Source organism: Apium graveolens, chromosome 10 (assembly GCF_009905375.1).
Source record: "Apium graveolens cultivar Ventura chromosome 10, ASM990537v1, whole genome shotgun sequence".
In the NCBI taxonomy this organism is placed as follows: Eukaryota; Viridiplantae; Streptophyta; class Magnoliopsida; order Apiales; family Apiaceae; genus Apium; species Apium graveolens.
Window position 1 is genome coordinate 151,322,474 of NC_133656.1, and position 14,213 is coordinate 151,336,686.

Sequence of the window (14,213 nt, forward strand, 5' to 3'; positions counted from 1 at the left end):
CTACAAGCTAATACAATGAATAAAATCTGGTCTACTATCTAGCACTTTGGAAAACCAAGCCGAGCTGTTAAGTCTAGCAATAAAATCTTTATAGATTCCAGTTAGCAGCTTCCTTGGACCAAAAACACCCGAATCATGAGCTCGCGCATTACGCTCACGCCAAATATGATAGCAGAAAATTTGAGCACAACAAAGAGCCAGAATGCTCTTAGTTTTATCCGGGAGATGTATCAGATAGGTGATGAAACTGTTCCAGGACTCCCCATGAATGACAATATCTAACGGTGACATTAGACTGCGTAGAATCCAATTGTTATACGAGCAATGAAGAAAAATATGCGAGTCTGTTTCTCGAGAACAAATACACAGGAAGCATTGTTGTGATTCCACAAGGCCAAATCTATGGAGACGAGCTAGATTCTGAAGTCTTTCGTGATAAGAAACCCATTGATGATGTGCATAGCGATTCACACAAAGTTTATGCCAAACCCCTGTGTGCCAAGGAACCATCTCAGCTTTAAAACGAATAGAGTCCCGGATATCCCAGGTTTTTGCCTTAGCAGCATCAATACCATTCCACAATAAAAGATCAGGCCCTGCATGCAGAGTTGGAGGTTCAAAGTTTGATAGCCAATGCACCAACATTGGATCCAAGTGATGGCTTCGAGGGTTGGCTCTCGGGAGTAACCACTCACCATTATAAATAATAGCATTGAGTTTGTCACAATGGTGTAAACCACATTGAGAAATAATGGGAGAAGACATAGTAGAAGCTAAGCAAGTATTTTGCCACCAAGGATCGAACCAAAGAGAGATGGACTCACCATTTCCAATTCTGAATGACACAAATTGCATAGTCAAAGGACGGAGTTTTAGCACTTTTCTCCAAATCCAAGAACAATCTGATGGAATTTTAGTAGTCCAAAAGTGCTTGCCTTTGAGCACAGTTTTATTCACCCAGGATGCCCACAGAGTGGTTGAATTCGTGACTATTTTCAGCAAGTGACAAATGATTTGAGCCTTGTTCCATTCACACATATTTCTCAAGCCAAGACCTCCTTCCTCTCGGGGAAGACACACAGTTTGCCAGGAAATCTTGGCACCACCTTTGTGGTTGATATTACCACGCCATAAAAACTTTGTGAGAAGAGATTGAATATTTGCATGTATGGTTCCTGGTAAAAGAAAATGATTACACCAAAATGCCTCGAGAGCACAAATAACCGATTTAATAAGCAAAGTTCTTTCAGCCAAAGACAGAAGCAACGATGTCCAAGAGCTCAGTCTATTCGTGATTTTGTTTATGAGAGGCATACAGTCGTTCACACAAAGCTGGGTGGTTATTAAAGGAACCCCAAGAAACCGAATTGGTAAGTTGCCTCTGGGAATCAACAACGAATCAAACCAAGTAGTGAAGTCACTGTCACAATTGCACAGGTAGCTGTTACTTTTATGGATACTCGGGGTTAGACCACTCCAATTTGAGAACCTTGCAATGGAGTTCATAATGTGCATAACAGATTCTTGAGACCCATGACTGGAAAACAGCACATCATCAGCAAAAAACCGATGGGTTAGACCCATTTCTTTGCAACGCCAGTGGTATCGAAAGCCTGGAGGAACCCTGTTAAGAAGCCCAGACAGAATTTGCATGCACAGGGCAAAGATGTAAGGTGACAAAGGGTCCCCTTGACGAATGCCCTTTGTCCCTTTGAAATACCCATGGATAATGCCATTTAGTTTAACCGAGAACTTAGTTATACATAAGCAAGTTTTGATCCACTTAATCACAAATTCAGGAAAATGAAAACGGGTCAAGACAGCCAAAATGAAGTCCCAATTCAGGGAGTCAAAAGCCTTATGTAGATCAATTTTTAGAGCACATTTAGGGACCCCAGATTCCCTATCATAACCTTAGAATAATTCTTGAGCTAGCAAAATGTTGTTAGAAATAGATCTTCCCGGGACAAATGCAGATTGAGCAATATCAATAACTGTAGGCATTATCAATTTGAGCCTGGATGCTATGATCTTAGATATACATTTGTACATGACCGTACAAAGTGATATTGGACGAAAAGCAGCCATTCTAGTAGGGGAATCAACTTTTGGAATAAGGGAGATGAGAGTGGAGTTCATACCTGAAGGAAGAAATCCAGTGTCAAAGAAAGATCTGATTGAAGCACAAAAATCCGGACCTGTAGTGTTCCAAGTTGCTAGAAAAAATTCTACATTGACACCATCTGAGCCATAAGCCTTGTTTTTCTTCATTTTCTTCAAGGTGTTAAAGATTAAAGCATCATTAACAGCAGCACTAAGAAGGGTAGCTTGAGTCTCCGCAATGACCTTACAATCAACAGATTTTAGATCAATGGCAGTGTGAGTAACCTCCGGCCCCAGCAAATTCTTCAAGTAATGAACGACTACATTTGCACAAAGCTGTTGGCCATGGACTAAGGTTCCTGAATCATCTTCAAGTACCAAGATTTTATTATGGTTCCAGTTTGCTTTGCATTTTTGATGGAAGAAGGAGTTATTGCCATCTCCAAGTCCCATCCATTTTACCCTAGATTTTTGCAAATATAAAGACTCTTCCTCACCCAAAGCTAAATTTAGAATATTGATCAAGTCTTTCTCCAAAGAGAGAAGAGATGGATCCTGATTATTGAGCATAGTCACTTGAAGGTCTACAAGGTTTACTCTAGCAATTAACACATTAGATGAGACATTACCATGTGCCCTGTTTAGTTGACGAAGCAGCACCTTCGTTTCTTTGAGTTTAGAAGCAAATTTAGCATAGCAGGACCCTGTTTTGTTGATGTAGTATTTGTTGCTAACTTTCATAAATGTTTATAGGCGGGCCTCATAATGTTCCAGAAAAATATGAATATACAACTGAACATGGAATTGAGTACATTCGAGAGAAGACACATACGCCTCATATTTGAATGCTGCCAAAACATGGATATGAAAATGAGCAAGGAATCGAGCATATTCAAACAACAATGAAGTCTCCTGTGTGGACAAGACAACACAATGACCTTTTTTAATTTAATTGAATTTACATGTTATAATGATACACAGTGTACTAAGGTAGACAGTGAACTCCTTCATTAGGGAAGAGGGATCCTCAGCACGATATTAGGCATATACCGTAAATTTGAGTGGCAGAGGAAAGTGAAACATTACATGTTTTTTCAGGCCAGTTCGAACTTATAGTTCTTGCGGAAGATCGGTAAGCCTTGTGATGGAAATCTCCTGCAGGGGAGCACTGAAATAGAATGAAAAAGCTTGCTTCATAATGATGTTACTTGTGTTCCATAAGTTGCCTTGTCCATCTTTATGTTATTTTATACATGTCAAGAAGATAGGTGGAAGAGTTGACTCACGTGTGAGTATATGAATTTAATTAGAAAAAAAGAAGAAGATAGTCTTATTGCATTTGTAAATTTGCTAATTGCATTCCATCAGAAAATTGACAGAATTTGAATGGTATATTTTTTATGAAAAAAATGCTAAAATATCCATATTGTATTTCAAAATGTTTACCAAGTGACACCTGCATTACCTGATTGATTATAACGTAATTAAAAGAAATGGACCTCATATATTCAAATAAAAATACCAATTAAAATAGGACATACTCTACACGTAATAAAAGTACAAATTAAAATAGTCTAAACTGCCAGCTACTATCATTTGAAAAAAAAAATTGGTACACACTTTGGGATATATAGCACTACCTTTTTTTTTTCTAATTTCAAAAGTTCATAAAATTTTAATTATGATTCTAAACAGTGTTAAAAATTCTACTTCTATTAAATAAATAAATTAAAAGTTTTTTCAAATGTTGGAAGTTTTCAATTACTTTTTACAAATTTAAAGGTAACAATAAATTTTATTTTTGTCAACCAAAGTTTATTAATTACTGAAAAAATAATAAAGAAAACTTGGCGCCCACTTTTACATATATTAACGCAGGCATTTCATATTTTCATTCAAAATTTCTAAGCGACAAAACATCCACATCGTTAGATCACATAACAAACATTTTTCATTGAGACAAAACATCAAACACCTTCCATGGCAGCTACAATCACACGAAAACTCACTCATTTCCGCTACATATACCGCTCTCTACATAATAACCAACACAACCCTCTCTTCCTCCGTCTATTCCACGCTTCTCCGCAGCCTCTCTTCCATCAATCTCTGTCATTTCTACCCGTTAGTATTTTTGTGTTTATTTTCGTGTCGTAAACTGAACTTTTAATAACATTTTGTTATGATTAAATGTACAGGATAAAAATATAGGAGGACAATTAATAGGAGCTGCATTTCATAGGTATATGTGTACTGGAGCTGCTGCTACTACTACTACTGCTACTACTACAGCTACTGTAAGTCAAGCTAATTCAGCTGCGGAAACTGCGAAAGCTGAGGGTGATGGTCAGACGGGGTCCGATGAGTCGAATCAGTCGTCTGGAGAGAAGGCGAAGTTTTTCCGAGGCGCTGTATGTTCTAATTTTTGTAGTGATTGTTATTTTTGTGTTGTGATTTTTAATTAGGGTTTTTAGGTGTTTACGGTTTTTTGACAATAGAAGAGAGGTTATAATGTTGTTGTATCACACATAAGATATATGATATGTAATAAGCTGTGGATGTTATGCTTGTGTCTGTAATTGTTTTAGTTTCTTATAGAAATTGAATGTTTTATGCAGCCTGTTTCGTGGTTGAGCTTTCTTTTGCTGATTTTAACAGGAGCTGGAATTGTCTTTTACTATGATAATGAGAAGAAAAAACATATTCAAGGTATATGCATTTAGTGAGTAGGTTCTTTGTATAATTGTTGTTTTTAATCTTTTCTAAATATTTATTATCGAAATGATAGCCTGTTGCTCATTCAGCTTATGGTTCCATCTTCCTATGATCCCGCCCATCCCCGCTAGCTATAGATGATTAAAGTAAATGAATTTATGAGTCTATCTTATTCTCCTTCTAGTTTGTCACTTATATAACATGCATGCTTAAGCGTGGGGGCGTGATATTCACTGCTTCATGTAGCCAAGTTTAGGAGGCGTTTGGATGCACCGTGGGAATGGGAATCGGGAATGGGAATGGGAATGGGGGTTAATGGGAATGGGAATGAAATGGAAACCCAAGGGGTATGGTGGGTTTGATTTACCCACCAAAAGGGAATGGAGTTCCCGTTCCCCACCACTAAATTGGTAATCCAAACATTATCACTTGGGTTTAAGGTTCCGATTCCCGTTAACCGGACACATTAACCATCAACCAAACACCCTCTTAATGAGGTTTACTTCAAAACAATCCATTAGCTAAAGTTGGTCAGAGTACCAAATATTGAGAAGCATTTGATGATTTGTACCTCTGAGGAATATATTATTTGTTTTATATTGCGTCCAACATATATTAACTGATATCTATCCATTTTTGTTTTGTATTCTTTCTTGTATCTTTTGGGGTGAGGGTTCTATCTCTTGATCATTTATTTCATATATCTAGCTTAATGTACAGATCTTTATCTTGTGTTTGTACTTTGTAGTGACATACTTGAGAGTTGTGCTAGGTCGCTTGTTGCCCCAAAAATAATGCTATTTTAAATTGCTGTGTTTTAACTTTTAAGTGATCTGCTTTTACAGTGACCATATTTTACTAATATGCTTCTGCTTCTGGAAATTTAGGAATCAATGATACATCAAATGCTGTAAAACAGGGACCTTCTGTGGGTCAAGCAGCTATTGGGGGTCCATTTAACCTTGTTAACCATGATGGGAAATCCGTAACTGAAAAAGATTTTTTGGGAAAATGGACCATAGTATATTTCGGCTTCACTCATTGCCCTGATATCTGCCCTGACGAGCTACAAAAACTAGCTGCGGCAATTGATAAAATTAGTAAGTTTTCTTGATGTTATCGACTGCCTGTCAACTTTATTCAATCTGTATACATGAGCTAATATATAAAAATACACGAGCGATTGGTGTCAATGGGATATGTTTTTTTCTTCCAATTGAGCATCAATATAGAAAATAATCATCACTTGCAAGCAGTTGGCAGTCAGGGTATAACTGTATGATGTACTTCAAACTTTTACCAGATTTGTGTCTAAGATAGCGCAGTCGTAAATTTTCGTGCAGGATTATATACTCCTTTCTAGAAATTACTGAACTATCACCAGTGAAATTGCTTATATATCCCGGCACCTAATTATGAGCTTCTTTTTATATTTCTTACCAACTGCAGAGAAAAAGGCAGGACTTGAGATAGTACCTTTGTTCATTTCAGTTGATCCTGAAAGGGATAATGTTGAACAAGTCCGTGAATATGTCAAAGGTGCTTCTTCAATTTATGATGTATACTTGCATATAGTAATTTGTGAAACTGCCTGCATAACCAGCGGCCCCATCTTTTTAATATTTTAAATTGTGCAGAGTTCCATCCGAGTTTGATTGGGCTAACAGGTAGTCCTGACGAGGTAAAGAAGGCTGCCCGTGCATATCGAGTATACTACATGAAAACAGAAGAGGAAGATTCAGATTACCTTGTCGACCATTCTATAATCATGTACGTACAGCATTTTTTACATGAATTGAGTGATTATTTGCTAAACAAGTCATTCATCCCTAGACAATATACCTTACATTGTGTATTTCCAAGGACATAGTCAGCATTTGTAATCCTGTTGGAGTAAATGAAATTACCTTCACTTACCATCAATGTCAGCATTCTTCTTAACATGATTAATGACTGTATCGTAATTGATTGCATTCTTTTCCTTAATCCATCAAAAATTTACATGAATTTATTTTATCGTTTTTATGTCGCCTTCATCTATCACTTTCCCTCACCCTTTTTGTTTTTGCAATACCCATTTCCTTTTTTACCCTTCTTTTCGAACATAGTCTAGAGTTTTTCTTGAAGAATGATTTGTACTGTATAAAGTGCGCCTCTCAACCTTCCCCCCTACATTGATTATCCTAATTAGAAAGAAATACTGTAGGTAGCATTGATATCAAATACGGTGAACATAAGATGTCTAGCTTTGTATACGAATGGATACTTTGCATATTTCTGTTTCAAGCGAGTATGGTATTTCGCAACTACAGAGCATAGTGAAGTTCTGGAAATTTACCTGTTGCAGTAGGAATTATGCCAATGTACTCTACAACAACATAAAGGACAAGACACATGTCAACTTTTAAGAGTCAGTTGACACCCTAATCTTTTAAATATTGGCGTTTTTCATCAAATCCTTAAACGATTGAATTTTGATCAACAGCTTCTCAGAATGCAGGCCGACTCTCCTCTCCTCTATTTATTGTATCTCAGCATGGGTTCCTTTCTTTAAACAGAATGTAAATGCAATTAGTTTCACAATTTTTTTTTAATTCACAGTGAACTTGTTTGATTATATATCATGGTTGTTTGCAGGTACTTAATGGACCCAAATATGCAATTTGTCAAATTCTATGGTAAGAATCATGATGTGGACTCCCTCACTGACGGTGTAATCAAGGAAATAAAGCAGTATAAAAAAGCTTAAACACACTGGTTTGATAATGTTGTTGAAGGATTCAGAAGCAATCTGTTGAAATTTAGTCACTTGTGTTTTGCACAGAAACTTGTAGTTCGTTGAATTAAGTTAGCAGAGCAAAGGAGGCAGTTTTGTCAAAATGATATTTTTGGAACCTATGTTACAAAGTATAAAAGATGAAGGAAGACGAATATTGTTCAGAGTTTGGACTTTTCCCCCTCAAATAAAGCTTGACCACGCATGGTTTCGAGTATTTAAATTTGAATTGAGTTTCTAACATGTAACGAAGACGTGTAGCATAAAGTGCAATATTTTCTTAACTTAAGCCTTCACAGATATGCACTCTTTCAGGAACAAAATGTAATGCGTCTCTGTTTTAATTTTCTGTATTAAATTTTTTAAATTCCAGAATCTGTTTAAGAAATTTTGAGGATCGGACCTTGTAGGAGACATGTACCAGTTCCGGATACCCATAGTGACACTTTATTCAGCATCCAATAAGTAAATTTAATATCAAAATTCAAATGTGCACTATTCTATTTTACATCTTTCTTTCCCCTTGGATTTAGTTAATCTAATTATTAAACGGAGGCTTTTGAAGAGAGAAGATGACATTAGGCTGCCATGGCCATCCTAACATATAATCAGGCATTTGAATTATAGTTATAGCCCTAAAACAATAAAGGTTTAATTAAGATAAAACAAATGCAAAGCTCAACATGTACATACATTTTTAATTTAGTGAAAGCCCAATGATGATCAATCAGCAGTAATAGGCAGTATGATACTCTCATTATACAAGGACACTTGTAATACACGGCAACAGAAATAAAAGAAAGCAGTTGGTCAGGCTATCCAGCCTTCATATAATTTGTAGACTAGTATATTCAGTAAATAAAAGATATAAATATGTAATACAAAAGCACATGATACATTTCGTAGCATAAGTTACACAATTTATAGTTTTCATATTTCTTTCCATTCCTCATAGGTGCAACAAAACATTAGCTAATTACTAATATATATCATAATCATCTTCCCAAACATGACAATCAAATTCACTGCGCCAGGAAGGGTGATCAATGCGTTTGATTTGTGCCCTTGATGAAGCTCTAGAATATTGCAACATTTCTTTTGCCATTACTAATTCATCATCTCTTTTTATGTATTTACTACAGTTGATGGACATTATTTTCAGCAATGGAGAATAGGCAAGTAGAAACCTGACTAGCTCCAACTCAACTCTTCGACCTTTAAAACTAGCAAAACTGACAATTTCAAGATGATCTATAGTACAATCTTCAGAATCATCAATACAATAATTTTTAAGATCCTCTTCATCGTCTTCTTCTGCTTCAGCATACTCATCAGCCTAATGACACAAAAAATATTGCAGAATTGTAAAACAGTAACTAAGTTAGGTGCAAAATGAGTTGAAATGCAGATGACTCACCTCAATATGAAGTTTGCACAAAATTGGAGCACTCCGAATTAAACAAAGCAAACAAGAAACCACCGACAAATCACAGAAATTCAGATAAGAGATACTTAGCGTTTTCAGGTAAGACAGTGGTTTTGAAAGTCTATACGGAGAACCTCCTGCAGCCATGTACTTTGGAAAAGTTTAAAGAAAGAGCACAAACAATCAGACGTTGACGAGTAATGTAAAGTTGAAGTAGGCAGCTTAAAGAGAATCTGAATATTACCTCAACAAAAAATTTTGCTATAGAGAACCTCTTTAACTTATTATTAACCCCATCGAGAAACTTGACCACATTGGATGTTTGTGTCTGCGTGATTGGGTAATCCAACAACATGAAAGAAAATTCTGAAAGGTTTTCTAGTGCAGCTAGAGAATACTCCGAAGTTTTTTCCTGAGATATCTGAATTAGACATTTAAGATTAGGAGCACAAAAGTTGGTATGGTGGAGCCCTTTGCAAAGTATCAAGGTCAACTTCTCAAGCACAGGGCAATCGAAGACGCCTTCTCCAAAATTGGAAGTAGCATTAACTAGCTCGAGATTTGTCAGGTAAGTAATTCTTCCAAGTGCAGGTGTATACTGAAACCTAACATTTAAAAGCGTCAAATGAGTCAGGTCTAGAGAAGAGTAATCATGTGTTGTATGTGCTGGAAAGTCTTCATCGCCAGGAGATTCATGCAGAGTAAGTTTCTTGATTCCCTTTCTAGAAAACAACGGAATCCATTGATCAATATATTCATGAATTATTTGATTATCGCAAAATTCTTCAGGAAAGTGGAGGTAAAATTCGAGGATTGGACCATTGTGGAGTAGGAGAACTTTATTTATCACAGTGACAAATTTATGCGCACTCAATTCTGGATCACGAGTTTTAATCAGCCTACTCATCAATCGATTGAACAGGTCATCAAAGATTAGACGCGGAACCCTGGTCCAACAGTATCTCCATTTTTTAGACAAGATACTGGCTCTCACTGCATATTTTGTAGGCAGAAAAGCCAGTATAGTTTCTTGTAAGTTGGGAGGCAGCTCACTGATTCTATCTTTCTTAAAATGACGAATCCTTCTCGTACTGGATTCTGCGGATTCTACCATTATCTACTGCAATAAGATAGTACTACACTTATTCAATGGATCCAATAAAACTAGGTAATACACACTAAAGTTCAGTTTACTTGCTAACATCTAATTAATCCTAAAAATGTTAAACATCTTCAACCAAAATCAAATAGACATTTAAAAATTAAATTCAATAGATTCACATACTTGGCTCTAAACGATATGATATATACCCTAATTACTACAAACAAATAAAATGAAACCCACACATATTAAAAAATATAACAATATGATGATTTACCGCCCAGTTGAACACATTTAGGTTTTAGTGGCGGTCTAATTTCTGATAAATATGAAACAGGATTTACTTTTTTTTTTTTTTAATATTCAACGCACTCAGAGCACATACATATTGTCTTTAACAAGATCCCAACTCTTAGTGCTTTGTAAGGGTAGTTACTTGATACCAATAGACCGACGTGTAGTAAGGGGAGCTAGGTGATACTAATAGACCAATAGGTCAGCATTACATAATCATAATATAATCAGCATCTTGTAATATGATAATGTTAGCAACATAATTTTTTTAAAATATTAAGCCTAAAACCCCCGCGTAAATAAAAGGAGAAATGAACTCAAAAAACTAACCACTCTGTTTCCTGTACTGATTTGCTGGGATATTAAGCATCAACAACTGCTTCACCTCTCTCTCTCTCTCCCCCCCGGACTCTCTCTACTAACTAGGGATTTATAAACGAAGAGCTGAAGAGTTGGCCCAGAGAGATTTGTTTTCACTCACGACTGACGATACAGTTTCAGGGGTGTTAGTAAATGCAATTCATTTTTAATGTATGCAGTTCGTTGATATCACATTTTAGTCCTCAGTATTAAATGTACTTGGTTCGTTCATATCAGTGTAATGTTCAATACTCCTGCTCAAATGAAACACACCTACTAACATGTTAATTTTAAAGAATCCGCCGGATTTTCAGAGGTTTGATTCAGTGATAAAAATTTATACGGGATTGCAATTACGATCGATAGTTCAAACTGGTTTTGGTGAACGCGATATATGTGTGTATATATCAATTTAAACAAATTTAAACAAATTGTTTGATTGTGTCTTCATAAAAACTAAATTAATCAGCGATATGATCTGTTTTATGTTTGTTCGACTCGATTGTTCTTGTTCGACTGCATTGTTCTTTTAGATGCCGTATGGCTTTTCATTATTGAATTAATTCTGATTTTTTTTTTCAAAAAAAAAAACATGTTAGTTTTAAAATTTTGTTTCAAAATTCTGTATTACAAGTAATCAGTTAGGTTGTATCAAATCTAATTTAAATATCAAAATGAAATTCCTAGAATTTCAGTTCTAGAATAGAATTTTCATAATTTTTCTTAGATTTTATATATTTTTTGTTTATAATAAGAAATATTTACAAATGTATTTGTTTCTTAAAATAAGCAAAAATAATTTATATTAAGATATATCAGTTAATAATAAAAATCATTTTATGCATAAAATACACTATCAAACATTTTAATAGTAGTAAGAGGTATATTAAACTTTAAATTACTCCTATTATTTCTGAGTAACAATTTCCATTCTTATGGGTAATTTATTATTTATATTTTAATAGTAGTAAGAGGTATATTAAATTTTAAATTACTCCTATTATTTCTGAGTAACAATTTCCATTCTTATGGGTAATTTATTATTTATATTTTATATTTATATTTAAAAATCAAGTTAAGTAATGATAGATATAGGTGAATGTAAATTATATCCTATATTATATTATATTTTATATATAACTAGAGGAATAATATTTTGGTGGTATGATCGGTCGTCGTAGATAAATTAGTAATTTACTTAAAAAAAAGAGATCACTATTGACATGGTTACATGTAGAATTAGTTTATGATACAAATCTAAAAATTATTTTGAAAACAGTAATAAAAATACAAAATGCATGTTAGTTTTATAAATTTTTAGATATTAAATAATTGAGAAACAACTAAATAATAGTTAGAAGTCTTTTTAATACTTAAAAAAATATAAGAAAACATGGATCATGACCGCAGTTGGAAGAGTAAGATACATTGGACACTTTAATACCTAAAAAATAAGAAAATTAAGGGGATTTTGGTGGTATGTTTGATCTTTATAAATAAATTAGTAAATAAAGCCGCGCTTCGCGGCGGCGTTTTAATTTTTTTATAAATTCTGATATGAATTATTATTACAATTTGTAGAAAAATTAATTTGAGTCGTTATCCCATTAAATATAATACTGATTAGAATTGTTTGTTTCAAATATATAAGTTTGTCTACTTCGAATATCCTTATATAGTGTAAAATCAAATAAATACAACTGTGTTTTCAAATTCGAATAGGATGCCACCTAACCTCTCGCATCTCATCATCCTTGTTAAATAATATAATATATTTTTTCTTTATGAATTCAAACAACTCTCCTTTGATTATACAGGTATTTTTAGATTTATAATTTGTTAAAAATGATCTCAACCCCTCTTGTTTATAAATATTTATTCCTTTTTCTTAAAATTCGATCTTCTCATTTATAAAATAGGATACATGTAAATTGTGCTTGAATACATGATTTTTATAAGAAGAGTGATCCAGAACTTGAACGTGAATTTCAGCCTATCTTATTATTTTTATAAATTTTAATATGAATTATTATTATAATTAAAATAAGAATTAATTTGAATCGCCTTCCCGTCAACTACAATACTGATTGGAAATTGTTTGCTTCAAATATATAAACTTGTCTACTTTGAATATTCTTATTTAGTATAGAATCGAATAAATATGAATATATTTTCTAGTTCGAAGAGAATGCCACCTAACTTCTCGAATCCCATCATCCCTGTGAAATAATAATATATTTTTCGTTATAAATCCTTCTTTGATTATACATGTATTTTTAGACTTATAATTTATTAAAAAATAATCTAAATCTTTTTTGTTTATAAAAATGATTTATTTTCCTTAAAATCCGAACTGTTTTCCTTTATAAATTAGGATACATGTGAATTTTACTTGAATACATGAATTTTATATAAAGAGCGATCAATGACTTGTATATGTATTTCAGCTCGTACATTGTATTTGTAATCCACTAACTCTAATCTATTTGTTGACGGAGGAATTTTGTAACAACAAAATTTGAGGTTCGTAGCCGGAAACAAGATCTGTGACGGTGGTTCTTCGTCGGAAACATGAACAGTACCCGGTGGATCTGATGAACAGTGTTCGTCGGGAAGTATGAACAGTGTTTGTTAGGAATATGTGTATTAGTTTGATGATAAGTTAAGCAAAATACTTAAGTAGAAATCTAGTGTTTGTAGCCTCAACGGATAAGACCATCTTGGCTATCCGTGGAAGGAGTAGCCTTACTTAGCAATAAGTTTGGTATTGTAGCACATCTCACTCTCTGGTTTCAAGCTGTAATTCTTAGATGTTGTTAGGAGATAATCAGTCATGTTGACTACTGATGGATGTACAAATAGGAGGGCCAATTGTAAATATTTCATGCCTTGTAATTTTGTATAAGTGAAGAAGTGTCAACGGATATTGAAGACCTTCAACGGATAAGAAACTAAGCTTCAACGGATGTCTCTAATGCTTCAACGGATAATATTCATCAACGGATAAGTGCTTCAACGGATAAAACTTCAACTGCTAGAGCATCAACGGATGCACTGCTAGAGCATCAACGGATAAAACCATCAACGGATGAAAGCTTCAACGGATACTCAGTTTCATAGCAGTTGATAGTGACAGTTAACAAAGCTGACAGAGGCACATGGATTGACAGAGATGTGGTAGCCTACTTCAGGAACAGCAGAAAAAGCAGCCGTTTTTAGTCTGGTTCATAATGGAAAGTCAACAGATAATTCCATATTACACTGGATAAAAATGGAACAGAAACAAGTGGAGAACTATTGTCTTATTGTACTTTATCTTTGTCTTCACTTGTAAACTTGGTGTTATATAAACCAAGTAGTAGCTAGTAATTAGAAGTGAATTTTCCCTGAGCTGTTCAGAAATATCAAGAGAGAAAATTATCTAGTTTGTACTAGGA

At 34.3% G+C, this 14,213-nt stretch overlaps 3 protein-coding genes across 3 annotated transcripts; 1 reads left to right on the top strand and 2 right to left on the bottom strand.

The window, feature by feature from the left end:
- On the bottom strand, positions 1 to 1,584 carry LOC141691138 (uncharacterized). Its single transcript, XM_074495880.1, has one exon. It carries the CDS (start codon positions 1,582 to 1,584, stop codon positions 1 to 3), a length of 1,584 nt encoding a protein of 527 aa, XP_074351981.1.
- A 2,408-nt stretch (positions 1,585 to 3,992) lies between these two features.
- On the top strand, positions 3,993 to 8,077 carry LOC141688877 (protein SCO1 homolog 1, mitochondrial). The gene is made up of 7 exons (XM_074493003.1): positions 3,993 to 4,227; positions 4,302 to 4,514; positions 4,722 to 4,812; positions 5,706 to 5,918; positions 6,268 to 6,357; positions 6,456 to 6,588; positions 7,456 to 8,077. Exons 1-7 carry the CDS (start codon positions 4,084 to 4,086, stop codon positions 7,565 to 7,567), a joined length of 996 nt encoding a protein of 331 aa, XP_074349104.1. The 5' UTR covers positions 3,993 to 4,083; the 3' UTR covers positions 7,568 to 8,077.
- An 821-nt stretch (positions 8,078 to 8,898) lies between these two features.
- LOC141688916 (F-box/FBD/LRR-repeat protein At1g13570-like) lies at positions 8,899 to 12,993 on the bottom strand. Its single transcript, XM_074493061.1, has 2 exons — positions 12,977 to 12,993; positions 8,899 to 10,078 (listed from the first exon to the last, which is right to left on the bottom strand). The coding sequence occupies exons 1-2, from the start codon at positions 12,991 to 12,993 to the stop codon at positions 9,142 to 9,144; spliced, it is 954 nt and encodes a 317-aa protein (XP_074349162.1). The 3' UTR covers positions 8,899 to 9,141.
- Positions 12,994 to 14,213: the final 1,220 nt, after the last annotated feature.